The sequence below is a fragment of the Alexandromys fortis genome, unplaced genomic scaffold (assembly GCF_014885135.2).
Source record: "Alexandromys fortis isolate MF-2015 unplaced genomic scaffold, M_Fortis_MF-2015_v1.1 scaffold_7, whole genome shotgun sequence".
NCBI lineage: Eukaryota > Metazoa > Chordata > Mammalia > Rodentia > Cricetidae > Alexandromys > Alexandromys fortis.
This window is the reverse complement of record NW_026067920.1, coordinates 4707090-4728500: the sequence shown is the minus strand read 5'-3', so window position 1 is coordinate 4728500 and position 21411 is coordinate 4707090. Positions and strand designations below refer to the sequence as shown.

At 48.4% G+C, this 21411-nt stretch overlaps 2 protein-coding genes across 6 annotated transcripts; one reads left to right on the top strand and one right to left on the bottom strand.

The window, feature by feature from the left end:
* Nucleotides 1-717: 717 nt before the first annotated feature.
* Tmem129 (transmembrane protein 129, E3 ubiquitin ligase) lies at nucleotides 718-5439 on the bottom strand. Of its 3 annotated transcripts, none has more exons than XM_050141162.1 (4): nucleotides 5216-5439; nucleotides 2806-3280; nucleotides 2206-2365; nucleotides 718-2094 (listed from the first exon to the last, which is right to left on the bottom strand). In XM_050141162.1, the coding sequence occupies exons 1-4, from the start codon at nucleotides 5418-5420 to the stop codon at nucleotides 1846-1848; spliced, it is 1089 nt and encodes a 362-aa protein (XP_049997119.1). In that variant the 5' UTR covers nucleotides 5421-5439; the 3' UTR covers nucleotides 718-1845. The 3 variants fall into 3 exon arrangements, with proteins under 3 accessions (XP_049997119.1, XP_049997120.1, XP_049997121.1); XM_050141163.1 differs by lacking the exon at nucleotides 5216-5439 and adding an exon at nucleotides 5083-5203; XM_050141164.1 differs by lacking the exon at nucleotides 5216-5439 and adding an exon at nucleotides 4879-5063.
* Nucleotides 5440-6149: 710 nt separating this feature from the next.
* Nucleotides 6150-20940, top strand: Tacc3 (transforming acidic coiled-coil containing protein 3). 3 transcript variants are annotated; one of them, XM_050141153.1, is made up of 15 exons: nucleotides 6150-6308; nucleotides 9660-9840; nucleotides 9942-10084; nucleotides 13923-14004; nucleotides 14531-14759; nucleotides 15739-15791; nucleotides 16065-16168; nucleotides 16957-17044; nucleotides 17126-17227; nucleotides 17870-17946; nucleotides 18024-18067; nucleotides 18737-18897; nucleotides 19996-20102; nucleotides 20190-20310; nucleotides 20581-20940. In XM_050141153.1, the coding sequence occupies exons 2-15, from the start codon at nucleotides 9661-9663 to the stop codon at nucleotides 20644-20646; spliced, it is 1557 nt and encodes a 518-aa protein (XP_049997110.1). In that variant the 5' UTR covers nucleotides 6150-6308; nucleotide 9660; the 3' UTR covers nucleotides 20647-20940. The 3 variants fall into 3 exon arrangements, with proteins under 3 accessions (XP_049997110.1, XP_049997113.1, XP_049997112.1); XM_050141156.1 differs by having other exon boundaries at nucleotides 6152-6308; nucleotides 9660-9822; XM_050141155.1 differs by having other exon boundaries at nucleotides 6171-6304.
* Nucleotides 20941-21411: the final 471 nt, after the last annotated feature.

Here is a 21411-nt window from a genome sequence, read left to right as displayed (position 1 = left end):
ACTGGCGGCCCCCGACGGCCTTCCAGGAGGCTGGCGCTGTAGCTGCAGCGTCTCTGATTGGTTGCGTCTTCGCGGGCCCAAGGAGTATTGGCGGGAGATTGGGCAGTGCGCGCCACTGCCAGTCAAAGTGGGCAGGCGTGGCCAAGTCGCTGGTGTGGGCCGGAAGGCGGAAGACGTAGACCTGGTCCGGGACCGGCCCCTCCTACCCGCCTCCACAATACTCCCGGGGCGCCCGCTTGTAATTTAAACCCATAACTTTGAAGGCAAGGCTTGCGAAAGCTCCCTTGGTAGCCAGCACACTCAGCGGTTTTTCCTCTCCAAGGTTATCTGGACTCTGGTGCCGCCTTCTCTGCTTGAGTCACCAGCGCGAGGGCCGAGCCCCTGCAGACCCCACTATCCTAGTCGCAGATGGTGTAGGCAGCCGCGACTCTACCTTAAGGGTGGACCTGGCCCAGAGCATCGCGAAAGAGGGTGGATTGGGGCGAGAGCGGCGAACTATGTAGTTCATTGAAGGCCAGCGTGCCCAACCATTGAGCACTGTTGTCTGGAATGCCAGCCCTGTTTTCCTTTCCGAACGCACTATAAACACTGACACTAATTTCTAATATGGCTTTCTGGTCTATATCCATACTCATCTCACTTTCCCAACATCCCCAGCCACTACCCCAAATGCTGCAAAAGTTTGGCTTCACTGCCAGGTAAATAAAATAAAGTACATCACTTGGAAAGTAACACTTTATTAAATATTGTGTCATTTTGCGACATTTACATTTATCATTATAAAATTAACTTCTCTGTGGTTAAAAAATAAAATAACCTCAAACCATTTGGCCCCTGATAGGTGGCCCTTGAAACTGGGTGACTCCTGGCCATGCTTCAGGACAGGCAGAATTGGGCTTCCTCTGCTAGCAAATCCCTCGAGTTAGGTGCAGTGTTGACTGGGTAAAAGGCTAGTTTGGTCTGTCACTACTGCTTGAAGCAGGCAAATGTAGGAGCTTCAGGGCCACAAGCTGAAGGAAAGTTCTCCCTCCTGTAGCTTGTGTCAGAGATGGAAAGTAAAGGGCAGCCTCTCCCCCGCCCACCTGCACTACAGATATGAATGGTATGTCCATCAGAACCGTGACCACTGAGGTACCCTCTCCTGATCCAAGCAACCCACAAGGGCTCTAGCTAACCCTGTACTGCATCCCTGGTGGGTTTCTTTCTGGATACTGTTGTGGCTTTCCGGTTCTTTCCTAGGGCCAGGAGTATGAGATCTTGGCCTCCCCTGGACTAAAGAAGCAAGAGAAGACACCAAAAGCACTGTGGGCCCTCTAAAGCATATGCAACCCTCATGAGTAACTGGCCTGGCTCTAGGTTGTTGCTCCTGCCTCCCTACCCAGAAGTGGTCCCTCGGCTGGCTGTAGAAAAGGACTTCGCACTGGAGTGGCACCACTGGTAACCCTCTCAACTGTCAACATCTACCCAACATCACACAGGCTCTGGGACAGATGTAGGTCTGGCTTATAACTCTCAGGGTTCTGAGGGGCAGATATGATCTGTGATAGAATTAAGGCAAACCGGCCAATGAAAACTCTAGGTCAAATTCCAACATCTTGGAACTTTGGAGCAATCTATGTGAAATATCAGCCCCACCTGGAGGTAAGTAGGGCGAGAAGATGCTCAAGGTATGGGATAGGACATTTCCATGAGAACTTCTCAATCAAAATCCTCAACCTACCACAGATTCAAGGCAGAGAGTGGCTGTAGATACTTGTGTGCTTTGACTAGAACCTTTGCCAAGGTCAAGGAGCTTTAGCTGCTCCTCATAAGTGGCTAGTGGAGACACAGAATAGGCTGTGATGGTCAGCGTATACAACACACATCCAGGATGCAGAAGCGGGCACGGCAAGTAGGGCAGGGCACGCGGCTGGCCAGCCAAGTGTCAGGGCGCTGGGGATCCTGGCGGCTGGCAAACCATTTGCCCATGCAAGTGAGACACCACATGGGACGGCAGTAACACTGCTGGCACTCGCCCACCGCTGGCTCCTGGCAAGTCTTCACCAGCTTCACACTGGCCCGTGTCTGCATGCAGCCTATGCAGGCCTCGAGCTCCTACAGAGAGGTAGATGAACAAAAGGGGTTACAAAAAGGCCTACAAGATGGTTCTAGGAGAAAGGAGAGGTACCCCTCCATACACAACTTCCCACTTGGGCCAGCCCCCACCTGGTTGCTGGGCACTGAATAGGCTGGGTTGACCTCCACCAGCGACGCAAATGTTTCTAGGAAGAGGTCACCCAGGCTCTGGCGGATAACCACATTGGCTGCACTTCGGATTGGTGCGTGGAGTTTCTCACATAGTTCGCCATATTCTGCTGAGTTCAGCCTGGAAGAGGCATGGCTTGATGAGCTGAGCCAATCTGCCCATGGATCCACAACCTAAAGCCACCCAGAACCAAAAATAGGCAAGGCCAGGGAAAACAACCATCTCAGTGAAGTAGCCACTAAAGATGGCCCTATAGGCAGTCTCCTCATCCCCAATAGAGGATAGGAAGAGCCTGGAGCTGAGGTACCACCAATCTTCATTTCTAGATGATCTCAAGAAGCTGGAGGGACAGCTCGATGAAAGGCAGAAGGAACAGCGAAGAGAACACTGAAGACAAGAGGGGTCTTGAAGGAAGACGGCTCTAAAGGGGTCAACTGACTGAAGTCATATAGGCCCAGGAGTAGCTCAGTCCTGCTCCACCCTCACTCAGCACCTCATAAGAGGTTCATGAAGAGCAGACAGTGAAAGTCTTGTGCCATCCAGAACCACCACACACTTACCGAATATCAAAGGGCTGCATAGCAGGGCTGGTGCTGGCCACACGTATGGTAAGAAGCTGCACAGGTAGGTTTGAGTCTGGTGAGAGATCATGCTGCCGAGACTCTGTCACAGTCAAGTGAACATCCTGTTGCTGAGCCACACGCACACGGTATGTTGTCACCTTCATTACCCATGTGTCTGTCACAATCACTCTAGCACCGGGTGCCCCAGTAGCAAACTTGTCAATCCGCCGGAACTCCGTGTTGATGGAAGAGGCAACCGCTTGCCAACCTGACTGCGGAAGGGCATAGAGTGCCAGGGTTTGGGCCAGTGGATGTCGGGTCCACTTGTCCCAGGACCAATAGTAGATCAGGGTACAGGAGACAAGGGGAAGGGTCACGGCCAGGAGAAGGAAGAGCTGCCAGGCCTCTGAGGCCTGACCAGGGGAGTAGAGCTGCTTTTCTGAAGCTGCAAAGCACATGCCCATGTAGTAGCCTGCAGAAGAAAAGACATCTCAGGGCAAGCCCAGGCTGTGGGGTGCTACCTTCCTCCCGTGGTGACCCATCTGAAGACCACAGTGTTAGCTCTGTGCTTGGGGGAAGGGAGAAGCTACCTCTTTTTTATCGCCAGCTCTGAGTCTTGCCCTGGAACCTAGAGCATGGTTAGCTCCCAGAACATATCACCCTGACTCCTGCACCTCCACAACTGGCCTGCCTCAGCCTTAGTCACAGCAGTGGTACCACATTCTAGAGGAACATGTTTGCAATCTACTACTACTATTTCACAGGAACTGCCAAGTAGGAAAAAAAAAATCAAAGTTGCTGGGCAGTAGGGGCACACGCCTGTAATCCAAATACTTGGGAGGCAATGGCACGCGGATCTCTGTGAGTTTGAGCCAGCCTGGTCTAAAGTGCTTGTTCTGGAACAGCCAGAGCTACACAAAGAAACCCTATCTCAAAAAACAAAACAAAAGTCCTAGAAAAAAGGACTGTGAGTTTGAGGTTAGTGTGGTCTACAAAGGGAGTTCCAGGACAGCCAGAGTTGTTACACAGAGAAACCCAGTCTGCAGAACCTCCCCGTCCCACACACAACAAAATAAATAAAAACCAAAGGAAACACATGACTGCGTAGAACTGACCACAGGCCTATCTAAGGCAGTTCTTTGGCCTACATCTTGGTCTCTTAACTTCGCATCCTCTGAGGAGGCAGATCCAACATAGCCCATTTCAGAGCTGGGACACTATACAAGAAAGTAAGCAAGAAGAAAAAAGTAAGCAAGTACTCAATGACTGGGCATTTGTAAGAACAAAGGAACCAGTTTTAGGGCCCTGTTGGCCCAACAGGGAACAACTCAAACATGGAAAAGAATTATAAAGTAGATGGTAAGGTACTGTATGGGCAGGCTCCAATCTGCCATAACCAACAGTAAATGTTGACTCTGAGCCACCTCACTACATGTCAAACTAACTTGTTATGGTTATACAGCAACAAAAGCCAGCTCCACTGTCTGCCTGTTCTCAATATAACTGCCATGGGTGACTTGTGCTTACTAACATCCGGATCCTTGTTGGGGGATGGGAGTGCCTATGAGATGAGCTAGGGGGCGTCCAAATATCCAGAGACAGCCCTTGGTTAGGGGTCCTGCCTTAGAGCCCCACCTTCTGTATCTGCCTTACAGGGCACTACCCGGCCATGCCAGCTCCATCTCCAGTTCTCCAATGGGGTAACCTAACGCACCTTCCTCTCAAAACAAGCCCAAGTGTTTCTATTACCACACCTGCCTCCACCTCCCTGGAGCCCAGGCTGCTGTATCCTCACACCAATCATTCCTGTGCCCAGAACCACAAATATGTCAGGCCATCAGACATCAGTTCTCCCAGACCTGCCTTTCCGTGTCCCTGTATCCTCCAGAGGTCTCCTTCATCTGGTTCCTAGCCTCCAATCCCTGCTCTATCCCAGCAGTTCCCCTAACGCATCCTCCAAACAGCTGACAGATGGGCCTCTCAGAGTTCTCACTGGCCTGGCAAAGATGACTGCAACCACTGTTCCCAACCTTGACCGTCTTCACCTCTGCCCGCTCTCGCCACGCCCACCTTCCCCTGGCAGCCCTCCGACTCCTGTTGTAAGGAGTCAACAGGAGCCCTTTCCTAGAAACCGCCCAACATGGCAAACACGCTGAACGACTCTGCACTCTATTCACAGCGACGTAAAACACCGGGGTCCGGCCCTGCCCGAGCATCCCTCGCAGACCAGCGCCTGGGCCGTCGCCTCCCAACCGGGAAGAGCGCTCGGCTTACAGCCTGAGCTGCGGGGACCCCGATCGCTTGCACCTCCGTTGACCCGCATCTGTGCCGCTTCCGGCGGGGAACCTCCTCAGTCTCGGAATGCCCGGCTAAGCGCCAACCACTGGCCGGCGCTCAGGAGGCTCACCCAGCGGCAGCAGTGAGTGACACAGTAGCGTGGCGGAAGTGCGACGAAGGTGATAGGGCACGAAAGCGGCATCCTCGCTGCCCAGCCAGCCCGACAACAGGTTCTGCACGGTGAGCCCGGCCGAGTAGAACTCGTTGGGCGTGAACACGAAGCACACGGCGAAGACCAGGTAGGCCAGAGTGAAGGTCATCTCTGGGCTGTCCATCGCGACACCGCTCACCGCGCCGGTAAGAGACCGGCGTCCAGTTCCGGACAGTTGGTAGGTTGTCGCCGCCACCGCAAAGCCGCCCGCGAGGCACTCTGGGAGACGGAGTTCAAGTCAAACCGCCCGAGGGGCATTCTGGGAGACTGAGACACGCCTATCAAGGGGCCCGCAAAGCATTCTAGGAGATGGAGTCCCGCCTGAGTCTGCCCGCGGGGTCCTGGGGGGGGGCAGGGGACAGTTTCCCCATCGAGTGACGCGAAGACCACTCTGGAAGACAGTCTCGTTAGGCCGCCCCGGGCACTCTGGGGAGACCCTCGGAACCCCGCGCCGACCCACAAATCGTGAGCCACCCAGAGACCCCCTGCATGAGTGCATCCTCTCCCTTACAAGCAGCTCGGAGAAGACACTGCAGCTGGTTCTATTTAAAGGCTGAGAAAAGCCAAGCCAGGGCGAACTGCTGTCTGACCGCCTTCGCGGCCGACCCTGATACTGTCGGGGCGATGGTGGACACCACAATGTCCGGCCACCGACTAGCCGACTTGGCCTGCAGTGCTAACCTGTGGTTCCTACGCGTCCCGAGAGCTCCCACTGTGCCCTCAATCCCGGAAGCGGAACTGCCTGCGCGAGAAGGGCGGGACCAGGACGGCCTGCTATTGGCAGCCCGCGGCTGTGGCGTTCTAGTCCTGCCGCGCGCTGATTGGCCGCGGAACGTCAACTCTCGGTATTTGAATCTGGGGCGGGCTCACTCAGCGGCCGTCGGTCACGGACTGCGAGAGTAGAGCCGGTTGGAATTCTTTCATCTCGGTTTCTCTAGCTCGGATTCCTAGCGTGGAGCAGGGACGCCGCTCCTCCCTTGCGGTGGGCGTCGGCGCGGGCCCTCAGCGGTAGGCAAGTAAAGGGCGACCCACGTCCCGCGGGCGAGGGGTGGGGATCAGCCCCGCGGATCTGGATTCCTACTGCCTGGGTTGTGGCTTTCATCCGCAGCTCCTTTCTCTCTCTCTCTCTCTCTCTCTCTCTCTCTCTCTCTCTCTCTCTCTCTCTCTCTCTCTCTCTCTCTCTCTCTCTCTCTCTCTCTCTCTCTNCTCTCTCTCTCTCTCTCTCTCTCTCTCTCTCTCCCTCTCTCCCTCTCTCTGTCTCTCTCTGTCTCTCTCTCTCTTTCTTTGTTGTTGTTGTTGTTGAGGGCCCACCCCTGGCTCACCCAGCCCTCTTTTCTGGGCTAACGGATCCCTCAAGCTTCCTAGGCAGGATTGATGCCTGCGGGCTGCATTCCGGATTGGACCGTGCAGGCCGGCCTGCCAGTGATCTCGGTCTGACCCAGCTGACGTCCTCCAAAGAGGCCGCGCGTAACTATCTCCTTAGGTTCCTGTTCTTGTCGAGTGTGTCGTGTATGAGACTTGCGTTTCGGAGCCAGGACATCGGCCCAGGTCTCTTTCTTCCACCTTTTCTGCAAAACTGTTCTGTCTATTGTCTGTCGTTCTGAACCCCCTGTCCCAGGGACAGTTTCTTGTTCCTCGGCCACTGCCTTCGAGTCGGTCTGCTCCCTCTCCCACCCCACAATTAATTACTCCTGCACCAAAAAACAGCAGAACCCAATTCTGACTTGTCAAGCTTTGTACCAAGAGCTCCCTCCAGGGGCTGGGGATATGACTCAGCCAGTAACACGCTTGTCAAACAAGCATGAGGACCTGAGTTCAGGTCCTCAGCACCCACCTAAAAATTGTGTGGCATGGCTGTACCTGCCTGTAATCCTAGCACTGGGCAGGCCGACTGGAGAATCTCTGAAGCTTACTGGCTAGACAGATAATCTTGCTGAATCAGTGAACTCCAGGTTCAGTTAGAGAATCCAATATGGTAGAGAGCAATTGAAGAAAACTCACGTCAACCTTTGGCCTCCTCTTTACACAACACCCCCCCCCCCAAAAAAATCCACAAAAATCCCATTCTAAGCAAAAACTATACCAGCAGTTCTCCACCTTCTTGCCAGAAAGACTTCACCTAAGCCCATACAGCCCAGAGGCCTATGCTTGAATTCTACAGCCATTCCACCGCCCTTTCCCCATGCTTGCTTTTTTTTTTTTTTTTTTTTTTTTTTTTTTTTGACCAGGACCTAGGACTGAATGTGTCCTTCCTGTTACTTGATGCTGTCAAGCTCTAAAAAATATTACTAAATTTGGGTGTGGTGGCACTCACCTTTTTTTTTTTTACATTTTTAATTGATATTTATTGAGCTCTACATTTTTCTCTGCTCTGCTCCCCTCCCTGCCTTTCCCCTTCCCACTTCAACCCTCCCCCAAGGTCCACATACTCACAATTTACTCAGGAGATCTTGTCTTTTTCTACTTTCTACTTCCCATGTAGATTAGATCTATGTAAGTCTCTTAGTGTCCTCATTGTTGTCTAAATTCTCTGGGATTGTGATTTGTAAGCTGGCTTTCTTTGTTTTAAGTTTAAAAACCACCTATGAGTGAGTACGTGTGATAATTGTCTTTCTGTGTCTGGGTTACCTCACTCAAAACAATGTTTTCTAGCTCCATCCATTTTCCTGCAAAATTCAAGCTGTCATTTTTTTTCTGCTGTGTAGTACTCCATTGTGTAAATATACTACATTTTCCTTATCCATTCTTTGGTCGAGGGGCATTTAGATGGTTTCCAGGTTCTGGCTATGACAAGCAAAGCTGCTATGAACATAGCTGAGCACATGTCCTTGTGGAACGATTGAGCATACTTTGGATATATACCCAAAAGTGGTATTAGTAGGTCTTGAGGAAGGTTGTTTCCTAATTTTCTGAAAAATCTCCACACTGACATCCAAAGGGCTTGTACCAGCTTGCATTCCCACCAGCAATGCAGAAGTGTTCCCTTTTCCCCACAACCTCTCCAGCATAAGTTGTTATCAGTGTTTTTGATTTTGGCCATTCTTACAGGTGTAAGATGGAATCTCAGAGTTGTTTTGATTTGCATTTCTCTGATGACTAAAGATGTTGAACATTTCCTTAAGTGTCTTTCAGCCATTTTAGATTCCTCTGTTTAGAGTTCTCTGTTTAGGTCTGTACTCCATTTTTTTTATTGGATTATGTGTTCTTTTGGTGTCCAATTTCTTGAGTTCTTTGTATATTTTGGAGATCAGACCTCTGTCTAATGTGGGGTTAGTGAAGATCTTTTCCCATTCTGTAGGCTGTCGTATTGTCTTGTTGACCATGTCCTTTGCTTTACAGAAGCTTTTCAGTTTCAGGAGGTCCCATTTATTGTTTCTCTCAGTGTCTGTGCTGCTGGGGTTATATTTAGGAAGTGGTTCCCTATGCCAATGTGTTCAAGTGTACTTCCCACTTTCTCTTCTATAAGGTTCAGTGTGGCTGGCTTTATGTTGACCCATGTTTTCTAATAACCAGTTTTTCAGGCCAAAAATCCTAAACATTGCTCTTAATTTCGTTTCTCCTTACCCCATGTCCTATGCACCTTGCTGAGCAACCTAGACTACCTCTCTTTGACTCCAGGGACCTCTGGTTCTGTCCTTTTCCCTCCCATCTTTTCTCATGGGCTCCTAAAGCAGAGTCAGCAGCAACTTATCTTTGTGATGACCTTCCTCCCCAGTACCCCTTCTCACACTTCAACCAGAGAGCTCCCAGGGTTTCACCCCCAAGAACCTATACTCCTCTGCCTCTACCTCCGCTTCCCAAGTGTTGGGATTAAACGTATGCAGCACTACTGCTCGGCTTCTCTGGTTTTCTTAGAGCCAGGATTACATCCCCTAGTTCTTGCCCTACAGTGTAATACGTTAATGGAAGTCATTTTGAACACCTGGATCTCTTTCTTTCTCAACCTGAACTCTATTAGTAATTGACTCAGGAGGTGCAGTATACCTGATACAATACAAGGGACTCAGGCTTTCTCTGGCTGGTGACACCTACTTGAAGTACTAATTGTACCTGTGAAGGGTCTAGCTCTACCTGTTCAGGAAGGGGTACCTCCCTGATGTATTTATGGGGCATTTCTGTACATGTACTGCAGCATCATTGATTTCCTAAGGACTAAAACACATTCTGTTTAGCCAGGCCATGGTGGTGCACACCTTTATTCCCAGCACTTGGGGGGCAGAAGCAGGCTGATCTCAGTGAGTTCAAGGCCAGTTTGGTCTACAAGAGCTAGTTCCAAGGACAGCCAGGACTGTTACACAGAGTAACTTTGTCTCAAAAGAACCAAAAATAAATAAATAAATAAACTTTTTTTTTTCTTTTTCAGAATGAGTCTGCATATCTTAAATGACGAAAATGTCCCCAGTGAAAAAAGTTCAGAAAGCTGTGACTTCCTGTTTTCACAACCGGAACTTACCGGAAGATCCTCTGTTCTTCGTCTGTCACAGAAAGAAAATGTGCCACCCAAAAACCAGGCTAAAGCTGCCAAGGTAAATGGGGACTGTAATGTAAGTACTTCAGGTGCTCTGGGGGTGGCTTTCTGAGCACCTTGGCTTGCATGGGAGGCTTGTATCATGGAACATGTACACTCTCCTCAACCTTTCACTAGGTGACTTTTCAGACACCTCTTCGGGATCCACAGACGCACAGGATCTTAAGTCCTAATATGACCAACAAACTCGAGACTTCTTTTGCTCTGGATGGTGCTGTTGAATTAGAAAACAATCAATGTGTCTGCTTACAGGAAGAGAAGTAAGTGTTGATGCCATTAATGTCCTGTGAGTCTATCCTCTCTGGGGTTCTTGCAAAAGCCTTCAGTCCTGTCATCATAGCTAGACTTTTTTTCTCTGATCATGGCCCTAAGTGCAGAATCTGGCATAGTTAGTGGAGAGCCAATGATCAGATGGTTGGACTGTTTTCATTCCATGCTGGAATCTCTTTTTCTAGAACTAGATGGAATGACTAAATCTCATTTCCAGAAAAGTTTATAGTTTCCTTCCTATGGCGTTCTGCTCATCTCTCCCTTCTACTTGAAATCAGCACTTCCCTCCCACACTCAACACTTGGAGAGAGCAGATAGAGCTCATAGACAGAGAAATTACCGTATGATCAACTAATCGAAGCTTGTGAGATGACTCCCTTGGTACTGTTTGCTACACAAGCATGAGGGCCTGAGTTCAGTCCTCAGTACCTACATTTTTAAAAGCCAGAACATGGGCTGGAAAGATGGCTCATTGGTTAAGAGCACTAGCTACTCTTCTAGAGATCTTGAGTTCAATTCCCAGCAACCACATAGTAGCTCGCAACCATCTGTAATGAGATCTGATGCCCTCTTCTGGTGTATGTGAAGACAGGATTCATGTACATAAAATACATAGATAAATAGATAAGTCTTTAAAAAAAAAAAAGCCCAGAACTATACTCTAGCCCTAGTGAGGTGGACACAGGAGAATCTTTGGGGCTCTCTGGCCAAATCAGTGACCTCCAAGATATAAAGTGGAGAATGGTTGAGAAAGATACATCAAGTGTTGACTTCTGGCTGATTAGGCATACGCACATACATATGTATAAATGTACATACACCACGCATGCACAATGTGCACACACATCCACATATCAGCATGTAAACATTCACAAAAGAGGAACTAGTAAGAACAGATGTGGCTGAAAGGATGGGGAGAAGCTTCATCCATAGGTGCATTAGGCATTTTCCTGGCAGGAATCCTACTGAAATGACAAGCAGCTACTAAGGCTTTACCTAGAAAGAAGGGTCTTGGAATTAGCACTTCGCCAATCTGGTACCAAGGACACATTTTATCCAGGACAGGAAAGGTCTCTGGTATGATTTTGTTCTGTTTTTACTGATTCCACTGTTTAAAATTTGTGTGTGTGTGTGTGTGTGTGTGTGTGTGTGTGTAAGCATGAGGAATAAAATGTCACTCCTGTGCTCTTTAGTGTCACGACCTTTCTCTGGGGTTGTATACATTTCAGTCCTATTAAATCACCCCTAGTTCTGTTGTTTAAGTGTCTTTGTTAATTTACAGTTTCATTTTGTATTTTTCTGAAGTTCAGTCAGATGAGGTTGGTGTTTAAGTCAAACACTGTTAGTCTATAACAGCCTGAGAAACACAGAGCCGGCAGTTGGCACTTGGCTGCTATGAATGTAGCCTACTTTGAGGCCAAGGAAGTTTTTGTCTCTACCTGTACTGCTGGGAGGGTAGCTCTGAGTAGCACCAGTTATGAGTGTCACTTATGAGCTTATTCTTGGTAGCCTAGGCATGCACGAATCATGTTGCCATTCATTAATTTTAAGATACTCTGGGGGAGGCCGGGCAGTGCTGGCGCACGCCTTTAATCCCAGCACTTGGGAGGCAGAGGCAGGCGGATCTCTGTGAGTTCGAGACCAGCCTGGTCTACAAGAGCTAGTTCCAGGACAGGCTCCAAAGCCACAGAGAAACCCTGTCTCAGGGGGAAAAAAAAAAAACACTCTGGGGGGCTAGAGAGATGGCTTAGAGGTTAAGAGCACTGGCTGCTCTTCCAGAGGTCCTGAGTTCAATTCCCAGCAACCACATGGTGGCTCACAACCATCTGTAATGAGATCTGGCGCCCTCACACATGCAAACAGAATACTGTATACATAATAAATAAAATCTTCCAAAAAAAAAATGAGATACTCTGCTGAGTATGAACACTAAGGACGGCACAAACCCAGGTGCTACCCAGGTGGTAGCTCATGGCGCTCATTTGGTAGAGGGTGGGGAAACGACCAGAGTGATGAGCTAGGTACTTGATATATCGGGGACTATCTTCTAGTGTGGCCAAGGTCCCAACCTATAGGTGGTGTGGCAGTCCTTCAGTTCTTGTCTTATGAAAGAATGGATTCAGTCAAGAGGGACAGAGGTGGGGTTGAGAGATGGCTCAGAGGTTACGAGCACTGACTGTTCTTCCAGAGGTCCTGAGTTCAATTCCCAGCAACCACATAGCGGCTCACAACCATCTGTAATGAGATCTGGTGCCCTCTTCTGGCCTGCAGGGATACATGCAGGCAGGTGCTGTATACATATTAATAAATAAATCTTTAAAAAAAAAAAAGAGGGATAGAGGCAATTTAAGTAGGAGTGTATTTAGCACAGAACAGTTCAGTTAGTAAAGCTAAGCAGAACACTCCAGACCTGATTTATACGGCCTCAGCCTGCCCCAGGAGTGTAGAGAGCCTTGAGCCAGCAGCATGCACCCAGACCCTTTCCATTTGTGTTCATCTAGTTCTAAGAACTCAGTCCCACTGGCCCTCTTAGGGAGATGGGGCCACAGACCCAAGTCCTCAAGAAGAACCCACTGGCCAAATGTCATCCATTCAAGTCATGACTCCATAAGGCTACAATTTGACTTCTCTGATGATACCACCAACACAAAGGTGTCTTCACCAAGGAGACTGGCAGAGAGACCTGGCCTCCAGCCTCTCCTGAAGAAATCAGAGTCCAGCCAGGAGCAGGCCCCCAAAGAAGCAGAAGAAAGAGATGGTGGGACTAGAGAGAGAGATGAATGTCCCCAGCCTGCTTTCTGGGGCTCTTACCACCTTAACTGGGAAAAATTGGATGACTCCAAGTATAATGACAAAAAGGCTAAGCTCCCAGAAAGTCCCAAGAACAGGTTGGCCTTGCCTGTGGCTGAGCAGCTGAGTGCTGGGCCTACAAACGTGGAGAACTCTCCAGGCCAGTATATCTGTGTGAGGGGTGTCAGAAGCCCTGGAACTGGAGTTACAGTCAGGTGTGAGCTGCCATGTGGGTGCCAGGAATTGAACCTATGTCCTCTGGAAGAGCAGCCAATACTCAACCACTGAACCGTCTCTCTATCCCTGATGCTACTTCTTTATGTAGCCACCATACTACTTCCTTCATAGTCTCAAGACAAACAGGTTTCAGGTTTATCCAAAGCTGAAGCGGAACAGCTTCCTTTCGCAAGACCATGGGAGAGGTGCTCCACAGATATCTTCCTGGAAGCACAACACATATTACAGTGTAACTAACAAGCAGTGCAGGTAGTTCACCTCTAATCCTAGCACTGTAGCTGAGGAAGTCAGGTCAAGAGTTTGAACCAGACTCTTGTCTATGTGGTAAGACCATCTCTCCACAAGAAAAAAGAAAAAGGGGGCTGGAGAGATGGCTCAGAGGTTAAGAGCACTGACTACTCTTCCGGAGGTCCTGAGTTCAATTCCCAGCAACCATATGGTGGCTCACAACCATCTGTAATGAGATTTGGTGCCCTCTTCTGGTCTGCAGCATATATGTAGGGAAAACGCTGTATACATAATTAATAAATAAATCTTTAAAAAGAAAAAAGAAAAAGCATGGGCTACCACTCGGGTGGAAGCTGATTGGTACCACAGCAAGCCGCTGGCCTTAGGTACTCCAGGAGGTAGCTATGACACCAGCAGCCAATGTTACCTCCAGAGAAACCTCATAACTTTCATGTATCTTTTAGCATGAGCAGCTTTTTAAGTGAGCCAGCATAAGAGGGAAGTAAATAATAATTTAATACCAGAATAAGGAACATGAAGAAGACCCAGCTCTGATAACTCTTGTCTCTCCAGTCAGCTGCCGTTAGCCCCAGTGGATGATACACCTGTGGTTCAGTTGGCAGCCGAGATCCTAAAAGCAGAAGGTGAGGTCCAGGTATGTATGTGTGCACAGATAGATACTATCACCATTGTTACATACTTGTGTAGGGCATCAAGGTGTAGTGGCACATACTTTTAATCCCCACACTTGGGAGGCAGAGGTAGGCAGAACTCTGAGTTCTAGGCCAGCCTTGTCTACACAGTCTCTAGGACAGCCAGGTATACAGAGTGAGACCTTGTCTCAAAGAAAAAGGGGCTGGAGAGATGGTTCAGAGGTCCTGAGTTCAATTCCTAGCAACCACATGGTAGCTCACAATCATCTGTAATAAGATCTGGTCCCCTCTTCTGGTCTGTAGGCACACATACAGACAGAACACTGTATACATAATAAATCTTTAAAACAAAAACAAAATATCATGGCAGAGAAGCCACCAGCAATCTTCTGGTGACAGGATGGGATACTACTATTTCCCTTTCCCTAGAGCTGCCTCCCCATCTGGGTTTATTATAAGGAGATTGGGTAAGGCAGAGCCTCCCACTCAGGACCTCACTGTACAAGGTGATGCTGACTTTCCCTCTAGGTGGGAATCTTGAATTCTTCAAGTACTTCAGTTTCCAAGAGTTTTCTGGACAGTGAATTGGTAGCGCCTCCTGCTGAGCCAGTTCTGGAGCCTTCTCATCAGGGACCAGAGCCTACCATGGATGGCAAACTGTTGTCGCCTCCTGCTGAGCCAGTTCCAGAGCCTTCTCATCAGGGACCAGAGCCTATCTTGGACCTAAAGGAGGAGAGCTTCAGAGACCCAGCAGAAGGTATGCAACCCTAAGGTGTCACCCAGTTTCCCTTAAATCCTGTGGATATTTAACATTCCTGTAGTTTGCAGGTAGTTATTCCACAGGCTGTTTCTCTGACTAGTTCACATGCAAACTTTTGTTCCTTCAAAAGATGAGATGTTGCGTTAGGGTTACTATTGCTGTGATGATACACTATGACCAGCCAGGCAGTGGTCGGTCATAATACCTTTAGTCCTAACACTTAGGAGGCAGAGGCAGGCAGGGTTCTGTGAGTTCAAGGCCAGCCTAATCTACAGAGAAAGTTCCAAGACAGCCAGGGCTACACAGAAGCCCTGCCTCAAAAAAACAAAAACAAAAACAAAACAAAACAAAAGAACACTTACTACTTTTCTTATAGAAGATCTGGGTTTGGTTCCCAGCACCCACATGGTAGCTCACAACCACCTGAAACTCTAGTTCAGGGAATCCAGTGTCCTCTTCTGACCTCCACAGGATTCTTTTTGTTTGTTTTGTTTTGATTTTTCCAGACAAAGTTCTCTGTAGCTTTGGATGTCCTGGAACTCACTCTGTAGACCAGGCTGGCCTCGAACTCTCAGATTGCTGGGATTAAAGGCATACATCACCACTGCCTGGCATTTTTACTGAATTGTTTTGTTTTTCTTTTGGTTTTCTCCACAGGCTTCTTTATGCATGATATTTACATAGCTCACGCAAGCAAACACATACACATAAAGTTAATTTTAAAAAAAAATGCATCAGGTGGTAGTGGCACATGCCTCTAATTCCAGCATTCAGGAGGCAGAGGCAGGCCAGTCTGCTTTACAAAGCAAGTTCCAGGATAGCCAGAGCTGTTATACAGAGAAACCTGTCTTGGAACCTGCCCCATCCCACCCCGCCAAAAAAAGAAGAGCGATCACACTCTGTTGAGTACTCGGGTGCACAGCCCTCAGTACCTGCAGTACTTGAGGGAAATGTCTACCATTATTTACCATTTCAGTTCTAGGTACCGGCGCTGAAGTAGATTACCTGGAGCAGTTTGGGACGTCTTCGGTAGGTGCTTAGCACTTGATGGCAGCCCCAACTGAAACCTGTGACCCAGTCAGCTGAGGCCATTTACGCTTGGTGCCTGGAGCATCCTGCAGTTCGTGTATAGTATCTGGTCATAGAGTCCTAACCCATGTGTCTCCCTCACTCCCAAATAATCCTGGACCCATGAGTGTGTGTTGTGGTCTCCTAACCCCCTTTGCTGGCTCCTGGGGTTGTGTCTGTTAAAGCAATGTTGAATCTTGATGATTGTTCATGTTCTTTCTCTCCTCCTCTCAGTTTAAGGAGTCAGCCTGGAGGAAGCAGTCTTTGTACTTGAAATTTGATCCCCTCCTGAAAGAAAGCCCTCAGCGACCAATGCCAGTTGTCCCAGTGACAAATAGGTATGTCCCTCCTTTGAAGATGTTCATACAAGCTAGGCAGACTAGTGGCTGTTACTAAGTATAGTAACTGATTCAAAAATTCTAGAAAAGGGTTAACTGAACTAGAATAAGTAATGGGGGTGGACAAACAGGATAATCCATGTTTTTTAATAAGGAGGGAGCTCTCCCATGCTCTCTTCACACAGGCCACCCAGGAGACACAAGCAACGCACAGTAGGGTACCAGAGTGGGTCAGTTCCAATAGTATTTGTTTTTATGAGTGGAATTCTTGTTCCACAGTCATGCCTGTTCTTTGATGAATCCCCTGTGACAGCTTGTACTATAAAGGCAGGTCTGAATGGTTGTGACAGAAGCCATAGGGCCTCCAAGTCTGACATTTATGGGAAAAATCCAGGCTAGTGTCTGCTACTTTGGAAAAAAATATAGTCAAAGTCATATTGAGAATTACCTGCTAAATCTAACACAAGACCCTTGAAACCAGAGAAGAAAAGATTTGCCACTTCTAACTAGGTATTCACCCTGTGTGCTCTGAAGACATCCCAGTAAGGTATCCTCCATGGCTGTGCAGCTTGCTATGAGAAATGAATCATGGCTCATAGGAAGAGTGAGTAGACAGGCAGGGGAAGGGGACATGAGCCAGTAACTCCAGGCCCGGTGCTACCTTCTAGCCTGTGTGTGCTTGTTTTTAGAGTAAGACCCAAACACAAAGCTTGTTAAGACAGCACAACTGATTTTATGCCCTATTCAATACTCATCATGAGGTGATCTTGCTGCCTGTTTGGTTTCAGTAAACAGGATGCAGATGAGCCTGGCTTGGGAAATCCAATAGAAGGCAAGCTTGTGGACTTAGATTTCTCAGGAGCTCCGGATGTTCCAGTAAGCACTTTATCATCATTGCAAATTTTGTGGTCTCAAAAGATGAATGAGATCTTGAGGGTTTATGTTTTACCCACACAGGTTCCAGGCCCACCCTTGTGTGTCCTTGAGCCTAGAGGCCTCCTTCTGACTGAGCCTTTTGAAGATGTGCTGCAATACAGCCAGAAAGACCTAGACGCACTGGTAAGAAAAAGCTGATGGCCGGGTAGTGGTGGTGCATGTCTTTAATTCCAGCACTTGGGAAGCAGAGGCAGATGGATCTCTGAGTTTGAGGCCAGCCTGGTCTACAAAGTGAGTTCCAGGGCAGCCAGAGCTTAACAGTGAAGTCCTCTCTCTTAACTTAAGAAGAACAAGAAGAAGAAAAATTGGAGGCTGTTTTGGAGGAGTAGCTGAGAGCTAGGTACAGGTCATTCTAAGTGCAGTTTCTACTCTGACCAGATACAGGCTGCTTACAGGAATTTCCGACATGCTTCTACGTCTCAGAAATCAATGAATAGCCCCAGGACAGGCCTGAAGGTTCCACACTGAATTTAGCTCTGTGGTACCTGCTGAATACAGCCTAGTGGAATGTGGTTTTGGCGCCCTCTTGTGGTTATTTGGCCAACACACTGAGAGATACTCCCTGGGTACCTGCTGGGTTCCACCACAGCAGGTTGCCTTCATTAACATGGCCAGCAGCCCTACTTCTTTTATGAATGGAGTTCCCATAGCTCAGTGGCATGATTCCAGAGACCTTGGATGTGAAGGAAACAATCCCTAGTAAGAAAGACACCCCACAGACTTGTGATTGTGGTCCACCTGCCAACCCAGGTATGTGGCTTCTAGGTGAATGCAACACAACAGGAGAACTTGGAGCTGAGGAGCAAGTATGAGGACCTCAACAGGAAGTACTTGGAGATGGGGTAAGACCGCAGCACCAGTGCTATGACCTAGTTCCACTTGCATGATAAGCCACAGATACTCATCTTCTCTCCTATAGGAAGATCATGGATGGGTTTGAGAAGATCGTGTACAAATCAATGGGTGAGTGCTAGCTGCATCCCTCCCTTTGTGTTCTGAGATAACAATATACCGCCCATTTCTTCTCCTAACCTGTGCTCTGGAGCCACTGAGGGTGAGGTTCAGTGAAGAGAGGAGGTACCCATGTGACTGACGTTCACTGAACAGCTGGCAGCCAGAGCTCTAGTGAGGTGAGGAACAGACACAGTGCAGCTTGTCACGCCATGTCCTGTCCTGCCTTCCCCTCCCCAGAGATGACTGCAAGTATCAGAGTGGAGATGTAGGTGTCCTGGTAGGGGTCTATGAAGCCGACAGTGGCCAGGGCAGGTCTTCCTGTTCTCCTTCCCCTGAGACCCATAAAGCACATGAACCCTAAGTCTACCACACTGGCACCTGCTTCTTCCAGTCTTGCTAAGCATCTTACCATAAGTATCTCATTGCTAGGTCCTGGGCCAAGCTCCTCATGAGGCTGACATGGAAGAAGCAGACATGTTCTAGACCTGTCACATCCCAGAGAACATGAAGGGGGAAGGGGGACTGTTGTGTTATGGGACACGTAGTAGTGTCCATACCTGCTGCACCCTGCTCCTGGCTCCCCATCTCTCCTGCTGTTCTCTCACCCCTTGTTTTGGGGCTGTTTATGGCATCCAGTATAATAGCTGCTTCCTAATTCCAAATACTTAACTTTTTAAGAGGAGGCTGAGAAACAGAAGGAACTCGCAGAAGACAAAATCAAAAAGGTTCAAAAAGAGAGAGACCAACTTATTGCAGACCTGAACTCCATGGAAAAGTCTTTCTCTGACCTTTTCAAGAGGTTTGAGAAGCAGAAAGAAGTGATTGAAGGCTACCAGAAGGTGCGTTGTATCCCCTTTGATCCTTGTTTTACAGGGCATAGCCCATAAGAGTGGGGCCACGCCTTTAATCCCAGCACTAGAAAGACAGACAGACAGGTGGATCTCTGTGAGTTCGAGGCCAGCCTGGTCTACAAAGCAAGTTCCAGGACAGCCAGGACTGCTACACAAAGAAACCCTGTCTTGAAAAACCAAAAACAAAAGGAGTGGGGCCATGAGCTGTGCTATTGTCCCTGATCCTGGCACCAGGCCAACGAAAAGTAGTTGATGTCCTATCAACAAGACAAACTGTATCCAGTAGGTTCTGGTGGAAAAGCACAGCCAGATCTGTGAAACACAGGTTTCGGCTGTTATGGAGCCTCAGAGGAGACTGGGGGTTTCCCCCATTCAGTGGTAGTATGCCTGGAATACATGAGGCCCTTGGCTCAATCTCCAGCAGCACCACATGCATGCATGCTCACAAAACACACACAACCTTGCAAGAAAAGGCAAACTGAGCCAGGGCAGTGGTGGCACATGGCCTTTAATCCTAGCACTCAGGAAGCAAAGGCAGGCAGATCTCTTGAGTTCAAGACTTGCCTGGTCTACAGAGTGAGTTCTAAGACAGCCAAGACTACACAGAGAAACCCTGTCTCAAAAAAACAAAAATGTCAGGTGGTGGGCAAACTGGACTTTCCCCGTGGTGTCTATGGAGGAAACAAGTCATTTTGGGAGCCAGCTAACTCCTGCTACATGACCCTCAGTAGTCAGCTTTCACTGTGAGTATGAGAGGCCCAGAGAGTGTGTGGGGAGCAAGGCTGCGTACATCCCACCTGATTGTGCTGCTGCCGTGTGCAGTGTGACTTGCACTCCTAAGTAGAAACTGATGCCGGGTACTACTCTAGGGGTCAGACCCAGATGTTTGCACCTTGAAGGTGGGATAGACGTAAACATACATCAAGAGGATTTTTCTAAAGGGAAAATGCCAAGTTCTGTATCACTAATGTCCCCAAAAGCCTTAAGTCTGCCCCTTCCCCTGGGACTCCCTATATGCCCAGACTGGATAGGCCTGTCTCTGATGGGACAGTGCACCATTAATGTTCCTGTCTGCTCATTCTCAAGAATGAAGACTCTCTGAAGAAATGTGTTGAGGAATACATAGCAAAGATTGAAAAGGAGGGCCAGAGGTACCAAGCACTGAAGGCCCATGCAGAAGAGAAGCTCAACCTGTGAGTACCAGATGCCCGTCTTGGGAGGGAGGCCTAGCTAACTTGTTACAGGGTCAGGCCTAACCTGTGTGTCTGTTTCTGCCCAAGGGCTAATGAGGAGATTGCCCAAGTGCGTAGCAAGGCCCAAGCAGAGGCACTGGCCTTCCAGGCAAGCCTAAGGAAGGCACAGATGCAAATCCACTCACTGGAGAAGACTGTGGAACAGAAGGTAGGGCACAAACTCCAGTCCCTGCTCCGGAGTTGACTTTGATACAAGGATTGCCTAGCCATATTTTTGTTTTGTTTTTTGGTTTTTTATTTGTTTGTTTTTTGTTGTTGTTGTTTAATTATATCCCTACTGGCCATTTCTTTCAGGAAGTCCAGAGCCAGCCTTTTCCTTTCTAGTCTCTTTTCCTACTTGAGATGGGTGGGACCTTCCTAGCCAGGTGCCACTCCTTCTGAGACCCTACAGAAACCAGCCTTATCTTTTCTCCTTCAGACTAAAGAAAATGATGAACTGACCAGGATCTGTGATGACCTCATCTCTAAGATGGAGAAGATCTGACTGCAACCAGCCATCACCAACCCTCTGTCCGCCCATTTCTTTGTCTGATTTGTCTTTTGTGTGTGGTCTTTAACCCCTATTCATTCCTAAGTTATATTACTTTGAAGACTAAAGTTTCTTAATTTCAAACTCAAAGTCAACCCAGGTCCTGTTGTTTATAACAAGCTCACTTGCCTCTGTTTTTCCAGGTAGTTCAGCTTGGCTGAAAGTATCTTTCTGCTGTCCTTATATAACATTGGTTCTCAACTTTGCTAATGCTGCAACCCTTTAATACAATTATTTTCATTGCTGCTACTTCTTTTTTTTTTTTTTTTTTTTTTTTAAGACCGGGTTTCTCTGTGACTTTGGAGCCTGTCCTGGAACTAGCTCGTGTAGACCAGGCTGGTCTCGAACTCACAGATATCCACCTGCCTCTGCTTCCCGAGTGCTGGGATTAAAGGCGTGCGCCACCACCTCCCGGCATAATGTAAACATTTTTTAAGGATTTATTTATTATGTGTACAGTATATGTCTGTGTGCACGTGTACAGTATATGTCTGTGTGCCAGAAGAGGGCACCAGATCTCATTACAGATGGTTGTGAGCCACCATGTGGTTGCTGGGAATTGCACTCAGGACCTCTGAGCCATCTCTCCGGCTCTCATTGCTACTTCATAACTAATTTTTGCTACTATTATGAGTTGTATTGTAAATACTGTGTTTTCCGAGGGTCTTAGGTAGCCCCTGTGAAAGGGTCACCTGACCCCCAGGTTGAGAACCTCTGTTA